The 23,235-nt window shown below is 56.2% G+C and overlaps 1 protein-coding gene across 1 annotated transcript in view; it reads right to left on the minus strand.

Moving 5' to 3' along the window:
• Nucleotides 1-23,235, minus strand: part of NCOR2 (nuclear receptor corepressor 2) — a 267,801-nt gene that overhangs the window by 124,231 nt on the left and 120,335 nt on the right. Inside the window, 6 exon segments of the mRNA XM_043990128.1 lie at nucleotides 2,069-2,201; nucleotides 3,652-3,750; nucleotides 4,803-4,857; nucleotides 8,544-8,722; nucleotides 10,130-10,220; nucleotides 12,185-12,357. Coding sequence (XP_043846063.1) covers nucleotides 2,069-2,201; nucleotides 3,652-3,750; nucleotides 4,803-4,857; nucleotides 8,544-8,722; nucleotides 10,130-10,220; nucleotides 12,185-12,357 — 730 coding nt within the window.

Consider the following 23,235-nt stretch of genomic DNA (forward strand, 5'->3'; position numbering starts at 1 on the left):
CCGCTGTCTCCCTCATTCTTGATTTAGGAGGGAGACAGAGGCATGACCCGTAATTTCTCAACATGAGCTCGGCTCCCCCTCCCAACCCCTCAGCCCGTGAGATGCTTCAGAGAAAATTCAGTTGGTCTTAAAAAAAAAAAAAAGTAACACACAGCAAAGCCTGTTACTTACCTGCTTGGCCCCAGGAAGGAGAACTAGGGGCAAGAGGTGGAAGGTACGAGGAAGTAGAACGACTGATCAGTACAACTGTGCCAAAATGGTACAGGCTGCCCTGGGAGGTAGGGAGCTGCCCGTCACTGCAGGTGTTCAAGAAAAGGCAAGATGACCATTACTGGGGATGTGACAGAGGGATTCTTGTTTAGGTACAGGCTGCCCCAGAAGATCTTGGAGCTGCCTCCTAGGCCCCCCAGTGATGAACGGGGAGGGAAAATGATCTGAGCCACTCAAGGCTCCAACTGGATGGAACACCTCTAAGGCTCCAACTGGATGGAGTAGGTTTGGCCTACTACTTCTGTCTTCCTTTGTTTCCCTAACAACCTAGCACGGTGCCTGGTATATAGTAAGTGCCCATCTTTTGTGCTATGTCCACATTTTAGAGATCAAAACTGAGGGGCCCAGAAGCCCTAGTGTGATGCTCCTTCCTCGGGGGTTCCTCCCTCCATAGTCGGGGGAGGCCAGCTCCCAGCCCCTGCCACCCAGTCCCATACAGGCTGGGCAGGCTGTGACCCGCCTGTCAGAGGGACCCCCTGCCATGGCCTTCCCCTCCCAAGACAATGGAAAAAAGGCCTCGGGTCCTTTTATCCTTCCAAAAGCCGCAGGTCTCATCTTTGCCCTGCTGGAAGGCATGGAACAAGAAGAAGCCAGATTAATGGGTGTGAAGAACACCCGAGAGGCTTTACAAAGATTTAATTCTTTAATCCGGCTTCAGGAGCAGAGTTGACTCAGATGGTAAATCACAGACCTTTGTTCCCCACGTGGGGCTGTTGTGATGGTGGCGAGCTCTCCCATCCTTCCAGTCTCAACCCTGGAATTCCTTCCTGCCCCCCGCCCCAGGCCAGGTGGGCACAAGGTGGGGGGGGATCACTCAGGACTACAGATGGAGGCTTAAACTTAGTCATCAAGACCAGTGTTCGAATCCTGACTCAGACACTCACTGTCACCCAGGACCAGTCACTTATTTCTTTGAGCCTCCATTTCCTTATGGGTAAAAGGTGGGGTGAAAACATCAAGCCCATGGCCTCTAAGGAGTCTCCAGCTCTAGGTCAGGAATCCTCTGCAGGAGTCTCTGGCAAACCCACCGACTCCCCCCACCCACATTTTCTCATCTGTAAGAGGAAGGGGCAGGCCTGGAGAGGCTGCTTCCAGCTCCAAGCCTCTGTTTCAAAGCACGGGTCTGGGGGAGACCCACAGCTGTGGTCTTTCCAGGGGGCCCAAGTGCGGGGCACAGGGCCTGGCACACAGTAGGAACTGCTCTGGAGATGCCCGTGCCCTTTTCTTCCCCTGGCACATCACAGGTGCCTGAGAAACGCCTGCCACTTACTGCCAGGCTGGGACTCAAGAGCCCCAGGGCTGGGCACGGGAAACTGGCCTCTCTAAGTCAGTGTTCTCACTCTTTTCAAGGCAAGAAGGGAGGGAGGGAGGGAGGAAGAAAAAGAAAAAGAGAGGAGAAGGAGGGAAGAAGGGAGGGAGGAAGGAAGGGAGAGAGAGAGAGAGAGAGAGAGAGAGAGAGAGAGAGAGAAGGGAAGCCAATGAGGATGATCCGCCTGCCACCCGGGAGCACCTCCACTTGGCATTCAGAAGGCTCCCTGCATTTTTTCTGGCCCACAGCGCCACCTTCCCAGTTCTACCTGGCTTGGGCAAGTAACACCATCAGCACACACTGACATGGGAGGGCAGAGGGCTAGAGCCGCCCAGGACCTTGCTGGTATCCAGAGGAAGCTGCTGGCTGGAGTAGGAGCCAGCAGGTCCTGTCTCTGGCACACACTGGCTGTGAGACCCTGGCAAAGTCTCTTAACTGTTGCGTGGCCTAGGCAACTCAAGACTGTGGAATTATTAAAGAACTGCTCACCGGCGCTGGGGAGGGGGATGTCCACACTGGGAGCGCTCTCAGCAGCTGAGGTCACTGCCCGGGAAACAACCTCCATGTGCATGCAGCGAAGTGGCCTACTGAACAAACCCAGCATGACACAGGGGAAAGACCACTGGTGTGGAGATGGGGATCTGGTTCCAATCTGTGAGTCTAACAACCTGTGTGACCCTGGGGAGGTCACTTAACTCCCTGTCTGTTAGATGAGGGGGATCGACCAGATGTTCTGGTGCCCTGGACCCCCCGGCGGGGATTCTGGGGAAGCCGATAGGCCCCTTCTCAGAATTACGTCTTAACTTGCATAAAACACAATACAAAGAGTGACGAAGGAGACCAATGCTATAGGCCACAGTTACTGAAATCTTACTTCAAGTAATAAGGAAAACCAGGTTCACAGGCCACAGGCTGAGAAGCCTGGGCCCAGGGGAAAGGAGCCGGACACCCATTCTCACTTCCCCTAAGACTCCCGGGGGCCTGTTTGCCTGGCCTGGCCCCAGTGACCCCAAGCACGGGGGAGGGATCATATGAACTGCTTTCTCTGCTCGTGCTCGAATCACAAACCGGGAGACGAGGAGGCACCGCGCCAGGTCAGGCAAAGCACGGGGTAGCCTGGAGATGCTCACCAACGCGGGGCAGAGCGAGCTTTATGAACTGGGCACAAAAAAGATGGAAACAAGACACTCCCTGCCCTCCAGGAGCTTACTGTCGCCCCACTATGTGCATAAGGAAACGGATACCAAGCTGGGGGGGCAGGGAGATCAGGAAAGGCCAAGGCTAGGAGACGGGCCAGGCCTTAGCACAGTGCCTGGCGCCTAATAAATGCTTCCTGATGGCAACTGGTGTCTAGGGATGGATGCTAGGTGGGGGCAGCCACACTGGTAGTAACGTGTGTCTGATGGCAGATCCGAACCCAGGGCCCCACAGCGGGCCATCCTGGAGCTGAGAGGATGTGGTCCCGTCTCCATCAAGCACAAACAGGAAGGCCTCCTGCAAACCCGGCTCCCTCCATTAGCTCAGCCTACACTGTGAGGCCTGGGAGGGAGGCTCGCCTGGGGAAGCACACACCGGGCCCTCCAGGGAAGGAGAAACATTCCCAACCCCTTTGACAGCACCGTCAGCGAGCTCCCCGACATCTGACCACGGAACTTCAGCAGGCTTCAAACCTTCCACCAACAGAGAGACTCCTGCCCCGGACCCAGCAGACCCAATGCCAGCTCTGCTTCCCAGCCCCAACCCAGCAGCTGAGCATGGGCAAGCCCTTCTCCCCAAGGCCAGCACAGACCCAAGTGTAAACGACTCTCCCACCTCATAGGGAAGAGTGAGGCCGAGCCACCGCCAGACAAGCAGAGGTGGCGTTTACAAAGATGACCTCATTCCAGCCTCCCCCTGCCCCCTGCCCGGGAAGCAGACGCTGTTCTCATCCCCATTTCACAAATGAACTACTGAGGCCGAGGGGCGATGGGTGCGGTCCTCGCCATGAGGTGAGGTGTTTAGAGAAAACCTTTCAAGGGGGGAACAAAGGAGGCCAGGCCGGGGGGCAAGCCCCCACCTCGGGGGTCTCCTACCTGGCTCTTCCCACGCCTCCTGTAGCTGCGTCTCACTAGGCTCTTGTAGTTCTCATTCTTCTTGGTCAGGTAGTAATAGAGGACACACTCTGCCACCGTCTGTGGAGGAGATGAAGGGGCCATTGGTCTCTGCCTTTGCCCTTCCTGCCGACTCCCTCGGCCCTGGGGGCCCCTTCAAGACCCAATCTTGGCTTGGGGGGGAGGGGCTTATGGACATCAAGCCCAGCAGCCGGGATGCCCCCCCCTCTAATAGCTCTATTTTCCATGACTTCTGCTAAGCCCTTCAAGGACCCATTTATAATTTCAGCCCGGATCTCCTCCCGGGGTAAGGAATTCCATTAACTTTACTCCCCACTGGGGAAAGTAATCATTCTTTTATCACCGAATCATATTCTTTTATAGCCAAGCACGGCTGCTGCGCCTCCAAGTAGGTCGAGATTTGAAAAACAAGCCTGGGTTCCCTCTTCTAGGCCTTGGCTTTGGGAGGTTATTTACCTGGCAGACTGGCAGCGCCCTGAGGGCAGGCTCTGCTGTCTGCTCCTGTTTTTGTACACCCAGGGTGCAGCTTGGTCAACGCCGGTCAGCTCAATCAGCTGTTTTCCCCTCCTGAGCTATCCTGGCCCCCGCCCCCTCCCCGGATTTAAGCCCTGTGATAGCGAGCAATGCCCTTAGTGCCCAGTACAGGGCTTCAGCTGTTGGCTGCAGACGGAGGGGGATCCATTGTTCAAACGTTGTGTCTCTCTAGGACATTATCCTCAGGGCCATAGATTTAGAGCTGAAGAGGACTCTGGCTCCATGGAGGAAACTGAGGCAGCCTGACTTAGGGACCTTGGGGGCAGGGATCGGTCACAGTGCCTGGGGTGGGGATCAAGTGAGATCACCTTCACAAAGCACTTGGCAAAGGTAGAGCAGGCTGGCAATGCCAGCTGTCGCTCCCAAACAATGGGGTGACCTGGCACAGTCTGGCAGCTGGGGCCCCGGGTGGGGCTGTTCCCTCCTTCTCCCTGGCAAGTCGGGAGACTGCAAGGCTGCAGGGATGGGGAGGCCTCTCCCCAGAGTCCCATCTTTCTCCAGGTAAAAGCCATGGCTGGGAGGGAGGGTGGGTGGGCACAGGTGTCTGGGCAGGGGTGCTGAGAAGGGATCCCACTCACCTTCCTCTCGAGGAACGAGGCGATGAGGCCAAAATTCTTGGGGTGCTGCATGAACCTAGGAGAGAAGAACGGAGACGGGATGAGAGCGAGGAGGGGGTGTTGGCTGCCTGGGCCCCCTAGCCGCCCTGTCCCCGCCTTGGCTCCCAGCAGCCAAGGCCAAGGAGGTGTGGGTGTGGGCATGGGCGGGGCGAGAGAGGGAGGGTGTTCCTTCCAGTGACTCACCGCCTCTTCAGCTGGCTGGAAAAAATAATATTTGTTTGTCCTGCTAAAGCAACTTCCAGGAAAGATGAGAGGCTTGTTTTGAGCCGATCTGTCCTTTTTTCCCCCTTTTGCACTATTTTTTCTGTTGCTGTTTTTGATCTGGGGAAACTTGGGGAAAGGGGAGGAGGGAGGTTCGAACCCCACCCCCACCTCCTGGGAGGCACCTGGGCTGGTCTGGGAATGGGTGTGGGCCTGCCTGGCAGCAGAGTAGGACCAAGAGAAGCGGCCCACCTAAGGTGGACCAGAGCATGGGGCGGGGTATCAGAAGGAAGCCCTCCCCTCTACTTGGAGAGTCAGCCTGGAGCACCAGGAGGTCCAGAGACTTAGCCACGGTCACTCGAGCAGCAGCATGTGAGAGGCAGGACACACTCCACTAGGCCATCCGGACTCTCACATGACCGGGTGCTTAAAAAATGCCCCCGACATAAGGAGGCTGGACTAGGGACTAGGCGCCCCCTCCCCCAGCTCTTCCTGCTCCCATCTAGGACCCAACCTCCTGCCCCAGCCCTGCAGTTAGGGATGCCCTCCTTCCCCATCATCTCAGGGACCTTCCTCCTCCGGCCCCGGCCTTCCCCCGGCTCCAGGTCCAGCTGGACGTCCATGGGAGGCACCTGCAGCCCCAGGGTGGCCAGTGCACACAGGTGGGGCCTGAGGCTCTGCCTCCCACTCTGCCCTCGGCCCCTCCTGCTCTCTCAGTCTGTGTGTGTCCTCTCACTTTCAATCCTGCCTCTTTTCTTCTCCCTCCCTCTCTCTGCCTCTGTGTGTGTCTCTCCCAACTTCCTCTCCTCTTCCTCCTGCCTTCCCCCTTCTTTTCTCCTTCCTCTGCCCTCTCTCCTGTTCTCCCACTGGAGGCTGAGCAGCTGCCCCACGCTGGGGAGAGGAGAGCACAGGAACAGTCAGCTGGCAGTCGGCGTCGCCCATGGCCAGGCTGAGGGCACCAGGCCCACCTCCTTCCAGGGGGCTCTGCCAGAGCCAGGGGAAGAAGCTCAGCACAGTGGCTGCTTTGCCTGTGCCCATTACCCGAGAGCAGCGAGGATCACCCCAAATTGCTGTTCTTTCCCGGGGAGGGAGACACCTACCTCCTCACCCAAGGAGCAAGGGACAGGGGAGCGGGTCTTCCTACCCCACCTCAAGCCTCCGAGTCAGCCCCTTTCCTGATTCCCCCAATGGCTCAAGGGCTCCCCTCCCACGCTAGCTTGGATTTAACTGCCTCGAATGTGGTCCTATGTATTCACTTCATGGCTATGTAACTGATAACTTACACAGGTGCCTGTTTAGCACAGAACCTGGCACACAGTAGGTACTGTGGAACGTGTATCCCCAGGTGCCGGCCACATAGTAGGGGCTTACTAAATGTGTATTGAATGAATGAATGAATGAATGAATGAAAGCTCCTTCTGGGTAAGCATCACTTGAACCCCCAGCACCTAGCGCCTGGCACATAGTAGGGGCTTAGTCAATGTGAAGCTTGAATCGCCAGCACCAAGTAGGTGCTCAATACATGTGGAGCTTGAATCCCCAATATGTAATGCCTGGCACATAGTAGGGGCTTACTAAATGCTTATCAAATAAATGAATGAATGAATGGATGGATGGATGGATGAATGAATGAATGCTCCTTTGGCACAAGGATCGTTTCATTCTTTGTGTCTGTATAGTAGGCACTTAATGTTTGCAGTCTGACTGAAGTTAGGAATAAGAAACCATCTTTCTGGATGCTTGTGACCCAGGATAGATCTCTCCTCCCCCAGCCTGATCATAAACACACACACAGCCCAGGGAGGCCCCATGACATGCTGGATGTTATAATGCAGTAGGAAGGGCCCTGGCTTCAGGGTCACAGGACCCAGGTTCAAATCCCAGCTCTCAGAGCCCCAGGTGACTGGGGAAGGCACTTTCCTCAGTTTCCTCATCTACAAAATGGGGGGTTCCTTCTGGCTTTGGGGGTGCTAAACAGGGAGTCACCTTAATCCGGCCTCTCTCTGAGCTGTGTGACCCTTGGCAGGTTACTTCCCCCCTCTGAAGGTCAATTCCTCCCCTTTAAAATGAGGATAACGCGCCCACATCCAGGGGTGACTGAGGCCAGGAAGCATCTTTATTATTTTTATTACCGCCACCGCCACCATCCTCCAGGCCAGTGTCCAAACAGACAGATTCTGAAGTGGAGGGGAAGCAAAGTGAAGGAGCTGACTTGTCTCCAGAAGCATCTGCCGGGCTCTGCTGAGAGCAAGGCCTCTGGGTGAATGTTTACTGAAGGGAGGAAGGGAATCTGAAAGCAGGGAACAGGCTTTTTGACATGTTTTAATGGAAACCTGGAGGGGCGGGGTGAGTCAGATGCAGCCACCACCACCACCTAGTCACCAAGCCTAAAAAGCACCTCACCGGGCATGGGGTGTGCATAAAATTAGCTCCTCCTGGATAGAGTAACAGCTCACATCCAGGGCACTGGGACAGGGTGGTCCCTCCTCCCTATTATCTTCTCAGCCACAGGAAGTGATTCAGCCCAAGGTCACACAGGCAGGAAATGCCAAGGGCAGGATTTGAATCCAGGGCTCCCTGAGCAGATTTCAGTTTTCTCTCTATTACCCTCTCTTTACCACCAGACAATCCCTCCCCACCTCTCTCATTAACTCCCAGGCACTCCACAGAAGGGCTCCTCCAAGCCTTTTAACACCTTCCCCAGCCCCTCAGGTCTTGCCCTGAGGCCATCCCATGATTTTTCTTCCCTCCACCTCCTCCTCTCACCCTCCCATATCCAACAGCTCTTCCGCCCCCTCCTCAAAGAGGGGGCCCCTACAAACATGCCCATGTCTCCCCCATCCTCCCCAAACCCCGACTTGGATCTCCACTAAGATCATTCCATCTTTTTGTGGCTAAACTCTTTGAGAAAGCTGTCTACACTGGTGCCCACACTGCCTTTCTCTAACTTAACTCTTTGCAGTTTGGCATCCAACTTCATTCAACCAAAACCGTCCTTTAAAATGGCGGATGGTCCTTTCGCTGCCCGATGCAATGTCCCTTTCTCGGTCCTCGTCCTTCTGGGCCTCTGCGCCCACCCTCTTCTCCCCAGGCTTCCTCCTGGCCCAATGTCCCCCCTGCAGACCCCACTCCTCTGCCCACTTTGCTAGCACTCAGCCCGGCCACTCCCACTGCTGTCCCGGGGCTTACTCTCTCTACATGGTTCCCCCTGGTGTAGGTCCAGCCCCACCTCTCTCTAGACTCACATCTCCCATAAGTGCCTTCACGATATCCTGATCCGGATGTCCAGGACAGCTTACACTGGACACGTCCAACACTGAACTCATTCTTTTTTCCCAAACGCTCCCCGCTTCCTAAGGGCCAAGGCCATCCGTGTCCTTGCAGACACTGGGCTAGTTGTCCACATGGTGTCTCCCCTAGGCTGGACCTCAGCCACGCCCCTGCCCTCTACCCCCACACCCCCGCTCCCCCTCACCCCAGGGTGGGGGGATCTAAACTCACTTCTCCCGGAAGGTATCCTTCTCCTGCTCGCTCCACATGTTCATCACCTGCCGGTCCTTATAGACCTTCATGGGGTCGTCCATAAGGCCATTCATGTTGATGAACTTGATCCGCTGCTGGTCAGCATCATACAACATCGGGGGGATCACGGCCAGCTGGCGCATCTGCTTCTCCAGATTCTGGGGGGCAGAGAGAAGGAAGCAGTGTCAGAGACAGATGGGGCGGGGGGAGGGTCAGGGAAGAGGGGGAGGGACCCAGAGGTCACGGGGAAGGGGGGATAGGAGAGAAGAAGAAGGGGTGGTGAGGGAGACAGAGAAGGACAAAGGGGAAACAGAGGCAGAGGCAGGTGGCGGCGAGACGCCAAGGGGCTGCGGCAGAGAGCCAGGGGAGGCCAGGGGATAGAAATGTTCAGGTGGAAAGGAAGATTTAGAAGCTGTTCCAGACAGGTTCGTTGTGGGAGGCACATAAATCACAGGAGAGAAGCTGCTGCCTTATCTCCCTCAGGAGGAAGATGATCCACCTTCCATCTGGAAACCCAGGGCCATAAACCAACCCATGGAAACCACCAGCCCCCCGCGCCTGCTCTGGGCCAGCACATTTGGACATCAGGAGGGAGTTCTGGGGGCAAGGGCTGCCTCTCCCTTACCCCTCCCCGTGCCACCCCCAAATCCAAGGGCAGAACTGTCCGGGAGACCACATCCTGCCCGGGGCTGCCCCTGGTTTCTAAAAGGCCACGAACCCTGGGTGTGGGGTGAAGGCCACTCACAGCCAAGTTCAAGTTCACCTGAGGTGGGGGGGAGGGAGACCCTGCCCTGAGCCTGGTCTCCTGTTCCAGACCCCCCCCACCCCTCCCCTCCCTGAGCTTCCTTCAAGGCTTGCTATGCCTGGGTACCGGTGCCCCCGGCACAGAATGTTCATTGCCTACGGGGTCTGTATATCTGCTTATCCCTCAGGCAGAGTGGACGTCCCCAAGGGCAGGAGCCGCCCTTGTTTTTGCTAAGCATAGTGCCTGGCACATAGTAGGGCATCGATATGTGCTTCTTGGATGAAAGTAGGCTGTGTCCAGGGTACAAGGGCCCCAGAGCCTGCCGGCAATCCGGTGACACCCATGGATGCTCCCTCTGAATCACGTTTTTAAGGTGCTGCGTCAATGCTGGTTGGTCCTTATTACTATGCGCACAAATTAAACACTTAGGATCACAAAGGAAAGTGATGATTCTGAAATAAGGATTTCCACTCAAGTTCATGGGGGACGCTGGCTCCTACGTTAAGAACTCCCGCTTTGAGAGATGGTGGAGATGCTTCACTTGTGTCTGTGTAGCCGCAGTGTCTGGCCCACAGTAGGTGCTTCATGAACCCAATCTGCAGGCTCGGGGGTTGGGGGGGGCAGAGAAAGCCCCTGGGCTGACTGCACCTTTCCCCAGGCCATACAAAGAGCTTTTCCATGAGGAAGGCCCTCACCCCCCACCCCCAGGAGGCTCAGCCAGTCGCACAGCACTCCCCGGAGCTGGGCCCTGGATTCAAGACAACAGCAGCAGGAAGAAGAAAGGAGAGGGGAGAGAGGGCAGCCTGAGAGCAAGTCTCACCTCTTGTTCCGAGAGCCCGTCGATGATCTCTGACACTTCGTGCTCACTTCGGGCCGCAGACATGGACAGGCCACTGCCCCTCTGTCCTACCCTGCTGGGAAAGCGTACAGGGACACACTGAGGAACAGACGTTCTTCTTGCAATGGGGCTCACCCTCCTGTCTGCACGGTGGCTGCGGAGGACCCACAACTTCCTCTTGGGGGAAGGTGGCTGTGGCCAGAGAGACTGGGGGAGGGTCAGGGGCCAGAGAGATGGCGCTTTCCAAGCCACAGTCAAGGCAAAGGGCGGGCCAGGGGACCAGCTGGATGGGCAGCTCACTCCCCTGCTGGATACCCTGACCTGTCCCAACATCAGGCCCAAACTCGCCTCTGGGTGACACTGACTGTAAACAAGGCAAGCCCTTCTGCCCTTCCCCATGTCCCTCCCTGCAGCCTTCTCTGCTCCAGGACTAATACCCCCAGTGCCTTTGACATGCCTTTGACCATCGCAGCATCCCTGACTTACCGCTTGGTGCTACCCAGAATTGGTTTTTGTTTTTGTTTTTGTGGGGAAGTGAGGATTAAGTGACTTGCCCAGGATCATATAGCTAGTAAGTGTCAAGTATCTGGGACCAGACTTGAACTCCAGTCCTCCTGAATCCAGGGCTGGTACTTTATCCACTGCACCGCCCAGCTGCCCTGCCCCCAGAATTAACTTCGATGCTCCAGATGTCCTCTCACTACCAAAGAAGCCGGCAGGACCACCCCTGGGAGTGTGAAGGCCTCCGGGAAGTTGCCCATAGAGACATTGAAGGTTTGGGCTGCAGCATCACACGGTTAACTCACTGAGCTTGCAGTCTACTGAGACCCCCAGATCCTTTTCAGACGGGCAACTATCTGAGCAACGCTCCCCCATCTAATCCTTGTGAAATGGATTTGTGTGTGTATGTATGCCAAAGCGTAAGACTTTACACCTATCTCTCCTTAATTTCATCTTATTAGAGTCAGCCCAATCTCTCCACAGCCTCTTGCAATGTTGATGGACGTTGACTCTGTCATCCCCTGTGCTGGCCATTCCTATGGCTGCATCAGAAATTCTGATGGATCTGCCACCTATGGCTGCACGCACGTCATCGATTTTAAAAATTGTTCAGTGGCCCAGGGCCCAGCACAGAAGCCTAGAACACTCCTCTGCAGGCCTCATGTGACCAGTGAACACGACCCCCGCAAATGGCTGGCGGGCCAGCTTGCACCTCTCCACCTTCCACCCAGGAGTAGCAGGCAGTGTTTGCTCAGGGACAATGCTCAGACCCAGCTAAATGACTGCACCATCTGACTGGACTGAGGAAGCTTTCCATGTCCTAGGCAGGGCTGGCCCTTCGGTCTTCCTGCTTCTAAGCTTGCCTTCTCTCTTTGAACCACGACATGTAAACGGGTAGGGCAGACATCATGCTCACCCTGGGCGGGGGGACTGAGACCCAGAGAGGTCGAGCAGATGCTACTTGCTCTGGACCCTCAGCGGCTTCCCCCTCTCTGGGCCTCGGTTCCCCTATTGCTAAAAGGAGACGGCTAGAGAGAGTCTGGGCCTGCAGATCACAGAGATCTTAGGAGTGAGGACAGCCATGGGCGCTGACTTAACAACCCTGTGCCTTGGTTTCTCTCCTGGGTGAAATGAGGAGACAGTACAGGAGGCCCCCAAGGTTTCTTCCAGTCCCCAATTCACGACCCTTAGAGGAGCTGAGTGCTCCCTGAGCCAGGCCAGGAAGCCAAGGAAGGTTCCTAAGGCCGGTACCGGAGCTCTGGTAGTGAGCCAGGCTCCAGGATGGCAGGAGATGGGAATGACTGGAGATGAACGGACATGAGGCAGGGCCTCCATTGCTTCTCTCCACCTCCCAACCCCCACCCCAGAGCCAGGGCAGGCGGCTAAGGCCAGGAGCTGCCCCCCACATTCCCGGGCCCCCCAACACCTGCTGCTCCCCCCACACTCCCAGGCCCCCCAATACCTGCTGCCCCCATGCTCCTGGGCCCCCCAACACCTGCTCCCCCCGCAGCCTCACCAGGCCCCCCCTCGGCTCACCTCTGCATCCGTTCCTGGAGCTCCCTCTGCTTCCGGATCTCTGGAAACTGTTTCTCATAGTACTCGCGGACCTTGCTCTCCTTGGCGCGCCGGCGCGGGTTGTTCTCAATGCGCTCCACCTTCTTCTCCCAGGCTTCCATCAGCTGGTCATAGCGCTGGCAGAACTTCTGCTCCTGCAGGGGCCAAGGGTAAGGGGGGTCATCTGAGTGAGTGGGCCTGAGCCCTGGCGCCCAGCCCGCCGTTCCTGCCAATGCTGGACCCAGAGATGCCCAAGCACACACACGGCCATACGCACACTCGCACACCCATTTCTCATACGACTTCTCTGTGAAGTCAGAGTTGGTAGGTGGGGGCAGTCATTCCATAGGTGAGGCCCATGAGATAATGAGAGCAAAGGGCTTTGGTAAACCTAAGGCACTCTATAAATGCTGGCTTAGCCACTAGTTCCAGCTTCTGCCCGTGGCCCTGGGTTCTGCCCTTGGCTGCTCAAAAACTCTGCTCCCACTCCACAGGCCACCTTCTCCTACACACCCCAGGGGTTCCCCAGCCAACCTAAGCCCATTTGGGAGCCCCCCCCACATACACATATGCATTCCCCAATGTGCCAACTCCTTCCTGGGCCTGCTGTGGATTTCTGGGGACTCTCTGTCTACCCAGGGAAAGTCTGGGCTCCCAAAGCTGGCCCAGCAGAGGGGGCACAGAAACAGCAGAGCCCGTCCTGCCCAGGTGTAGCCTTCAGTCAGATGGCCACCGAACGTTGGGTCACCGGGATCCTGCTAAGCCGGACTGACCAGGAAGCCGGTCTCATGCAGTCAGGCTAGAGATAAGAAGGCTCTGCTCTGAGCGCTTGGTCTGGGGGGCTACAGGGACTTCCTCCAGATTTAGTCCGGCCCCTACACCAAAGTCACCAATCCCCAGGAGAACCCCTGCCTGCAGCCAGGGAGGGGAAACCCAGCACCCTCCGGCTGAAGAGGCACAGAAGAGGCCCTTAAAACAAGCCCGGAACCCCCAATGTGGAGTTGGGGGAGGGGGAGCACACTGCTTAGGCCAGGTGGGAGGGAAGGGGGGAGCCAGAGGGAGCCTTCCCAAGATCATCCCTCCCAGGCTGCTCTCCCTGCTCTGACTCCTCCATCAGACTGGGAGCCGCCAGAACACGGCTCATTTCTGCCTTTCCTTCTAAGCCCACAGGGAAGCTTAGGTGCTGCCATACAGTAAGTTCTTAATGAAGGCCTGCTGACTTGACAGAGCCGGTGCTCATGGATCTAGAGTTCAAGGGGTCCTGGAGGCCAAGTGATGCAACCCTCTTGCTTTACAGAGTCCCCTCCCCATGGCCAGAGCATCATTTTCTTTTTGATTTTAAAGTCAAATTTTATTTTATTTTCAAGCTATGTCTCTTCCCATCTATCCCCCCACCCCTCAACCCCTTGAAACAAGCTTATATGGTCAGGGTCAAGTGCCTTTGTCCACTGGGCCTCACTCACTAACTGACAGTGTCTAAGGACACCGAGGCCCAGGGAGGTGGAGCAAAGTGCCCAAGGTGACCCAGCTAGCAAGGGTCCAGAGTGAGATTTTGGGGGGGGGGGGCAGAGTATTGAGGGTTAAGTGACTTGCCCAGGGTCACACAACTAGTAAGTGCCAAGTGTCTGTGGGTGGATTTGAACTCGGGTCCTCCCAAATCCAGGGCCAGCGCTTTCTCCACTGCACCACCTAGCTGTCCCCCAGAGTGGGATTTGACTCAAGACCCTCTGGCCAAATTCGGTGTCTTTCCCCCCATGCCAATGACCGGGAGCAATACTGACTGGGCTGGCTGCCCACCCCCTGTCCCCCATTCACTTCAATTCCTTACACACATGCCCGCATTTAAGACAGCGAGAATGCAAAGACAAGAAGAAAAGGTCAGGAGCTTATGCGCTGCTGGGGAGGGGGAGGCAGAGGGGTCTCGGGGCACTGCCTGTCTGCCTTGGGAAGGACGGGGGCGGGGCTGGGCACTCCTCAGGGGCTGTCTGTTATCTACCAACACCGGCTCCTTCTGACTCTCACAACAACCCTGGGAAGCATCTCAAGTCCTGTTTCTATCTTACTGGGAGGGAAACCGAGGCCTCACAGGTAGAGTGACTAGCCCAGGACCAGAGAAAGTGTCTGTCAGACTAGGGGTTCCTTCCCCCCAGTCTGGTGCTTTTCCCCATAGCGCCGATGGGAGATGACGAGAGTCTTGGGTCTCCATCCCCAGAAAGCCCCGGCCCGAGGCGGGCAAGCCATGATTCAATGAGGGAGACAGGGACTAACGTCCAGGTGGAGGGCGGGGTATGTCCCTCCAGGGGACACAGAGGCCTGACATCCGACAATACGACTGCAAGCATGGAAAAGAAGCCAGTGCCGGGCCCCCAAGGGCGGTTACCCGGGGCCTGGTCAGAGGGAGCCAAGACGGGCATCGCTGGGCAATAGAGCGGCCGCTCTCCCTTCCTGTGAAAGCCTTGTGGTTCCTCCTTCTTGGGACTTTCCCTTGGGGGTGGAGCCAGTGGCCCAGAGAGGAAGAGGAAGGAAAGAAGCCCAGAGGGACAGAAAAAGAAAAACCCCAAACCCGAGGGGGGGGCATCCATTGAGGAAAGAGGTAGGGGGAGGGGGAGGGCAGGAAGGCCAGCAGAGAATCATCAGCCCTTCCTGTGCTCTGGACGCCAGCCCCCTCCCCACTCCAGGATCAGGAAGATGAGGCTCCAGCATGCTGCCCAGCCCCAAAAGCTCGATTCTGGCTCCTTTGTCGGGAAAGAGGGGGCAGAGCCCCATGTGGCCCCATCCACTCAGCTGAGCCTGCACCCAAAGGCGCAGCTGGCGCAAAACTGTCTTAATCAATGGTTTCCAACATCTTCCTGCAAGCGTAAATCACAAGGAGATACAATCCTCCCCGCCCCCCCCAAATCCCTGGCTCACCAAAAGTACACTGGCTGATATCTGCCTTGACCTTCCTTGGGACCTGCTTCTACCTGGGGAAAGGGGGGGGGTCCAGGGTATGGGAACCTTTTCATTAAAAAGCTGCTCGGTTTGAACCCCAGGCAGAAATGTAACAGGGGCTGAGCACTAGCGTCTAGCAGAGTACTGAGTGCACAGTAGGTGCTTAATAAATGGCTGTTGATGGTCCAAGTTCAGATCCTGCCTTAGGGGTGTAATGAAGCTAAATCTAAGGGTGTCTACATGCCAAAGGCCATTGTCCTAGGATCAATTTAGTCCATCCCAGCCCACGTCATTCTTTGAGGGAGGGAGGACTTTACTGGGAGGAAAGAGAAAGGGGTATGAGAAAATGATTGGGGGGGGGGGCAAAAGCATCAATAAAGCATTAATTATAGCAACAATAATCCCAATGACCATGGCGATGATGAAGAAGAAGAAAGCGGTGTCCCAAAAATGGATTCGAATGGACCCTGTGGCGTTTCCCCTCCTTGCCTAGCACCTCCTTTCCAGATAGAAGGGTCAGGAAAGAGGGGGGCTGGGGTTCCAATCCCGGCACAGCCACCTGTCACCTATGCGGCCTCTGTGAGCCTGGGGCGGGGGGATCCAAGTGGTCTTTAAGGTCATTTTCATCCCTGAATCCCCAATCCTGTGACTTCTCTGACTCACTCATTTTCCTGGGGGTCACCGAGAAGCTGGGCAGCTGTTCACACCCTCAGTTGTCTGGGCCCCAGAGAGTCCAGCTCTCCATTATCGCCCAGCCCCTTCCTCCTGATCCCCGAGGCCTGCCCCCCCCCCCAGCCAAGCCCTCTGTCCCTCTGCCAGTGACTCAGAGGGTGTGACCCCTGACAGCCTTCTGCCCAAGATTTCTAGGGGTCTGAGTCATTTTTCCTCTTTTCAAGACTCAGATGCTTTGAAGAAAAGAGCATTCAGCTCCAAGCTGCCCCCCCCAGTCACCCCACATCTCAGACACAGAGTGTGGGCCCTCAGGCCCAGGGGTGGGAGTGACTGTCGGCTCAGCCGTCCAACCCCAGAAACTGAGACCAGCAGGGAGACTGAGGAGAGAGGATCCCTCCACCATTGACCCAAATGGGCCAGAGAGATGGACTGAGAAGACACGTGACACCTGATGCTCAACAGAAAACACTGTACCTAGACTGTCACGAGCCTCACACTGACCCGAGGTGGCTGCTGTGAATGTCCCATTGCACGGAGGAGAAAACTGAGATACAAAGCAATGAAGGGTCTCCAGCCCCCACTATTCATACCCCATCACAGAAGGCAAATGACAATCCCCACTCCCTGGGGAGGGAGCTCTTCTGGAAAGAGCAGCGGATGTGGAGACAAGGCTTGGGTGTGAATTTCAGCTCGGCCAGGTACCACCTGGGGGACCCCAGAGAAGACGCTTCACCTTTGGTTTCCACCTCAGTTAAAGGGGGGAGACATCAAAGGTCCTTCCAACTCTGGGAATCCACCCCACTGTCCTCCCAGGCCTCCGGCCACCCCCCAAGTGCCTGCTATGCACTGGGCACAAGAAGCCCTGCTCTCACCTCACAGAGTGGCCCCTCTAGGACTCAGGGGTCACTGGCTCCTCCCTATGGGGAGCACTAGTGAGCTAAACCCGCCTGCATCTGCACCCATTCACCCCGGGGAATTCCCAGGGCTGGGGGAAGGCCAAGCAGTGCCCAGGAGAAAGGGGAGAAGTTGGCCTTTGGTCGGTCAGCAGAATCATTTCCTCTTTTATGTCCCCTGGAATTAAGTATGAAGAAGCGTGTGGACAATTCCTGGAGGCTTCTCCGAAGGCTGGGCCTGTCTCAGGGTGTCTGCTGAGGAGGACGCTCCTGGGAAGAGTCTGGGGGACCCGAGAGGCCCGCCTTACTGGAGGAGGGGGTGCAGCCTGGGGCTCACACCCAGAGAAGCCTTCAGGCTTACAGGGTCAGCAGGACCTATGACTCGGGCAGTGGATTCGAGTACTGCCTCAGCTGTGGCTGTGGCTCTGTAATACTGCTAAAGGGCCTCAGACTCCTTGCTTGTACTTTGAGGGGGCTGGATGAAGGGGCCTCCAAGGCCTCTTCACCACGTCTATGAAATCCCAGCGGACATGCGCTATCTGCGAGAGCTGAGCCTCAGTTTCTCAGTCTGTAAAAGGAAGGGGCCTGGACTGCCCAGTTCTCGAGCTGTGATCTTAAGAAGCAGGGCCGAGATTTGAATCTGAGTCTCTTATTTCAAATGCAGCATTCTTTCTACTGTACTAAGCTGTCCTATGATGCCCCTCGCAAGAGATGCCCTAGGGAAGGGCTTGCAGATATAACAGCCAAAGGGTTTGGCTTGGGGTCAGGAAGACCTGGGTTTGAATCCCACCTCAGACACTTGCTACCTGTGCACCTTGGGCAAGTCATTGCTTTAGTTTCCTAATGTAAAATGGGGGGAATGACTCTGTGGTTCTTTCCAACTCTAAACCTAGGAGCCCAAGACTCTGAGCCAATAGCACTGTCTCTGTGCTGCCCGCAGGGACAAAATCCCAGCCTTGCTTTCAGGCCCAAGCATCTGGGTAGCAACATGTCAGGGCATTTGCTGCCCTCTGGTGGTGGCAGGAGGGAGTGCAGCAGACTCCATGCTCCTCCGGGCTCCAGCCTCCCTGTTGCACCTGCTCTCTCTCCTCTTCCCTGGAGATGACCCCTGCCACCCCCTCTCTCCACTAACTCCAGGCTCCCCCAGCTTTGTCATGAAACCACACCAGCCCCCCTCCCAGCATCCAGGAGTGTGGAAGATGACCCCGGGACTCCCAGGGTCAGCTGGCTGGGCCAGCCCCTGGTCCTGAACCGGCCGAGGGAGCAGCAGACCGACTGCAGGGGTGGCTCTGAGAGGACGCAGCAGCCTCAGGAGACAGCCCGGGGCAGGTCCCTTCTGCCCAGGCAGAGAGATCAAGGCTAATGCCCATTCCATCCCTATACCCAGGAGGCGGACCAAGGCCTGGCGATGAAGGGACTTGCTGCGCTAAGGCTCTGAAGCGCGGTTTGAACTTCTTCCTGGCTCCAAGCTCCTGACTGCAGGATATGTGGCCTTCCCTCCCTCTGAAGCACTCAGCCTCAGTTTCCCCAGCTGTAAACTGTTGGTCCGCCTGCCCTGTAAGGTCCCTTCCTAACACCAGCATTCTTCCAAGGCAGTGTGCTGCGGTAGACATGACACTCACTACAGTCAGGAGAGCTAGGTTCAAATCCTGACTGTTCTCTATAGATATTTAGCAGATCCTGTGTTTTCCTAGTCAATTTTCTATTCAGTGACATGAGAAAAAAACTCTGGAACAGTCTTTTAAGGAAAAAAATGCAACCTCTGGTGCTTCCTACCTGTCAATCAATAAACAAGCTTTTATATAGCACCTACTGTTTGCCAGACACGATGCCAGGTGCTAGGAACCAAAGTACAAAAAAAATAAAATAATCCATATTCATACAGAACTTCCATTCTAATGAGATGAGGAAGACCACATACAAGTTAGCTGGGCAGAGGAATACCCTAGCAAAAGACTCAGGAAAAATCAAACATGCTTACTAAGCGTCCTGAGAGGGGGGTGAGGAAGAAGGGCATTTGAGGCACCAGCAGGGCAAAGGCCAGCAGTGGGAGATGGAGGGGCACTATGTGCGACACATTATGGCCAACTGCAGAACTTAGGAAAGAGGAGGACCTGAAAACTGGAGAGGGGCCCACCTTGTGCCGTGGCTGGGAAGTTAATAGGAGAGCTGCTGCGTGTGAGACCCTATGAAGAGTCCCCTGTGCTGGGCCCAGGGTCCCCATGGGACCAGACCGTGTAGCCCCCAAGGTCCCTTATGGCACTCGTAGTCAAAGACCAGCTGGTGCTTCCCTCCTCCCATGGGGGCCCAAAGCCTGGAAGCTTCCATCTTGCTTTTCTCTGACTCCTTTCCCCAAGAGGCCCAAAGTGAGCCCCCGGCTCAGGATGGGGAAACCGCAAGCCTGTGCCCCAGTCAGGGTCATCCGGTCAGCCCCTTCCCCTGGAAGCCCTTGTTCTCCAAGGGAGACGGATCCCCACTCTGGAAGGAAGCCACCCAGAGCCTGGAAGTGAAATTCACTTCCCCTCATTCCTTTAGCATGTGGCTGCTCAGACCCCGCCCCCCCCCCGCCCCCATTAAGCTTCTAGCGGTTGCCTGGCTTAATTAAGACTTGGCCAATCAGTGCCTTCTTCCCAGGGAAGAGAGCATTTCCGAAGCCTCAGCTGGTCTGTAAAAGTGGGGAGCGGAGCCCCTGTCAGATCCCAGAGCCAGGGGAAAAGCAAGGTCCTCCAATCTGTCCTTCACAGCTCAGGGAGCCTGAGGTCACTCAGGGGGGCGGCAGCAGAAGTGGGCTCATCCCCAAAGCACGGGAGAAGGAGAGAGCAGGGGAATGGGAGAGAGATACCTAGGAAACATCCCTGTGACCCTGAAGCCCTTCCCCTCTCTGGGACTCAATTTTCCAGTTCATGAAATGAAGGCTGGATTTGAATTCAGGTCTTCCTGACTAGGCACAGCTTAGGGGCCCAGGTATACACAGTACCAGGCCTGGAGATATAAGTTTCACTTTCACAAGTTCATATCCAGCCTTAGTTACTAGCTGTGTGACCCCGGACAAGTCACTTTACCATGTCTGCCTCAGTTTCCTCACCTGTAAAATGATCTGGAGGAGTAAATGGCGAGCCACTCCAGTACCTCTGCCAAGAAAACCCCAAATGGGTGCCAAAGGGTTGTACACAGCTGAACGGCAACTTCCTGACTCCAAGCCTTGCGCCCTATCTAGCTTGCTACCTGTCTTGAATATAACAGACTATTTATTACTTTACTATAAGAAATGTTAAATGGAGAAGTCTGAAAAGTGTCAGAAACCCTATGAAATGATCCAAATAAAACAAACAAAACCAGTCAACAGTCAGGAAGGTGGGCCTCCGACACAGACCCGATGAGAGAAAATGGGCACTACGGGCCACAAATGGCCGAGCTCGGGCAGAGAGCACCTGGGAGGAGCCCCGCCCTGGGCACCTGCATGGGGCTGGGGATCCTGCCGGACTCCATGAAGGTGCACAGCAGCGGCTCTGCTCAGTCGTTCTCCCCGCTCCTTTCTTAGTTCTCTGTCACAAGGGACGGTGCTTCTGGAGGGAGGGAAGGACGGATGTGGAAATGGAGGTAATGCCAATAGAAAAGGCATCTTTTCATTGTGTCTTTTAAAGGGAGGGGCTGGGATTCCCCGGAGCCTGGCAATCTGCCGCACTCACTCATCCCACAGTCCTGGCCCCAAGTGCCCAGAGCCCTCTGGAGGCCCCAGAGAAGCAGACTGTTCCTCATTTTCCTTCCCCAAGGAAACCACAGGAGGTGGCTGCCTGGGAGGGGAGGGCAGGGGAGGAAGGGAGAGAAGAACACCTGAAGCCCAGCCCAGCCTCTCCTCAGAAACTCCACAGGCTGCTCCGCATCCAGCCAGATGCCCCAGGTGGCCACGGCCAAGAACCTGGCTTTCCCTATCCATAAAGTGGAGACGATCGCACCCGACGTCCCTGCCCAAATCCAACGAGACAGACACGGCAAGAGTCGATTAAGCCTTTAAGCACTACACAAAGGCGTCCCTGGCCGGCTGCAGATCTGCAGGTTGGGGACTCTGTGCCTCCCAAAGAACTCAGAATAAGGGTGACCCGGCTGAGAGGTGGTGGGAAGTGGGTGTGAGCACTTGGCGGCACCCAACACGAGGAACCTCAAAGAGAAGGCCCTGGACTCAAGTCACAAGGCTCGGGTTCAAATCTCATACCTAACCTCTGAGCCTCAGTTTCCCCATGTGTACAATGAGGGGGCCAACCTCAATGACTTCCAAGGGCCCTTGTGGTGCTGGAGGTGCAGCAGCTGGGTCTGGAGTCAGGAAGATCCGAGTTCCAATCCTGCCTCAGACATTCACTAGCTATATGATTCTGGGCCAATCACTTAAACTTCTCCCAGCCTGTTTCCTCCTTTGTGAAATGGGAATAATAAGAGCGAGTGCCTATGAGCTAGAATAAAAACGAGCTAACAAGGCGGGTGACACATATACAAGTGCTTCGTAAGCCTTCAAAAGCTCCATGAATTTCAGACTATCAATGGTGGTGATCATCGAATCCTGTGACCTCCACAGGCTTCAGTTTCCTCATCCAAGGCTGGACTAAGATGCTCTGGCTTGGGAACAGGAGGCCATTCCTCTCTTGGAATGACCCTAACTGTAAACCGCCTCATTGTCATCAGGAGCCCTGCTCCAATCCGGGCCGTCACTCCCTCCACTCTGCACTCCCTCAGCAGGAGGGCTGAGGAGACAGGAGCCTTTGTCCAGAGCACGCCCACAACTCCTCAACCCCTTACCCCGCTCTCTCCTTCATCCTTCCTCCTGTGCCTGAGCCGGGAGGTGCACTGCTCATCTCGGGGTCACCCTGGAGACACGGCGTGTCACCCGATCCCCTCGTTTTATAGACCCGGCCAGAGCACATGGTCTGTTAACATTAGAGCAGGGAGGGGGAGGCAGGATGAACATGGACAAGGGCCACCCCCCACTACACCCCAGGAGGCCTGAGCTAAAGGGGGCAAAGTCACCCACTGACCACAAGAGCTCCAATCTTTCTGCAGTGGAGAACACTCCCCACATACACCTAGAACTTCCCAGAGTCAGGCAGAAAGAACAGGCCTCACTCAGTGAGGTTTCCCAACAAGAGGGAAGCTGGCCTTCCGTGGGGTCAGATCAGGTCCCTGAGTGACACTGGTACCTAGTCTGAGTGGTCTGCGGAGCCTAGAATGACACAGGAAGAAAGGATGAAACTAAGACTTCAGAGAAACAAGGGAAAGTCTGTTTGAAACGATGAAGGGCAGACAAAGGAGCAGCAGGAGAAGAGAACGTGCTGAGGCCACTACAAGGACACCAATGACCAACCACGGCCCTTCAGAAGAGCGGAGAGGTGGGGGATGGGGGCCACGGGGAGGGAATGCTGAGGCCACAGCCACAGAGCCACTTATAAGCGCTTTTCTTTGTTGCAAGAGAGGAGAAAAGAAGGGGGGTTACACAAAGCAGCCATAAAACTTTTTTTTTAAAAAGATACCGAACCCAGCACATCCTGGAACCCCAAAGCAGCTGCTTCCCCCTCAACCCTTCCCAGCTGAAGACCTAGAGGCCCACGAATTCCTGCCGCCTCCCAAGACCCAAGATCAGAACCAGCCCCTGCCTGGTCTGTTTTCAGGCCAACATCTCCACGGAGGCCCTTGGGGCGGGGAGCGGGGCAGAGCCCTAACGACTGAAGCCAACACAGGATGACCCAAGTGAGCCCCCCCCCTACTCCTTCCCCTCCCCTCTTCTTCCCTCACTACCTGATATTCTGGGGACACCAAGAGCAGGAGAAGATGAGTCCAGGCCATCAGGCTTTTTCCTGGTGGCCGCCCCACACGAGAGCCGAGCCCCTCCCCCCACCCTGAGCAGTCCTGCCTTCCATGCTCCTTCGGGGAGGGGGCATGGATGGATGCAGGCAGACGCCCCCAGTCCCTGTCACCGAGGGCAGGAGATGGGGGCGCCTATCTCCCCATACAAACATGCCAAAATCCAGGGACCCATCACCCATGTTCCCCCACCTCTCCAAACAAACCCTACTTTTCCCGTGCATAGAACGCACAAAGGCCTCTCTGGCAAGTATCTGATGCCCAATGTCCAGTCTTCCTGCCTTCCCCTCCTCAAACAGGTCTCAATTCAGTAGCAACTCACAGATGCTGCTGGAGAATGCCGGGGCCTGATGGGAGAGGCTGCGCAGTCCCAGGCTCCCCCAATCCCCCAATCAACAGGCACATTCAGCCTAGATGCCTCCCCCCGGCCTAGTACTTATTTATCCAGCTGCCGGCCTCTCTCCCTCTGTGTGTGTGTCTCTTTTCCCTTCTCCCCCTCCCCGCCCCCCCCCCCCCCCGTCCCCACCCTTCCCCCTTTTCTCTCCTCCCTCCCCCCGGACCAGAGGTTTCCAGCTGTTAGCAGACAGGCAGTGGGGGGCAGGGGTGACTGAATGACGGCTGCACCCAGTGTGGCTACCATCCCCTGAGGAGAGCAGCCCAGGGGCCAAGGGGGTGGGGAGGGGACTC

Source organism: Dromiciops gliroides, chromosome 1, assembly GCF_019393635.1.
Source record: "Dromiciops gliroides isolate mDroGli1 chromosome 1, mDroGli1.pri, whole genome shotgun sequence".
Classification (NCBI taxonomy): domain Eukaryota; kingdom Metazoa; phylum Chordata; class Mammalia; order Microbiotheria; family Microbiotheriidae; genus Dromiciops; species Dromiciops gliroides.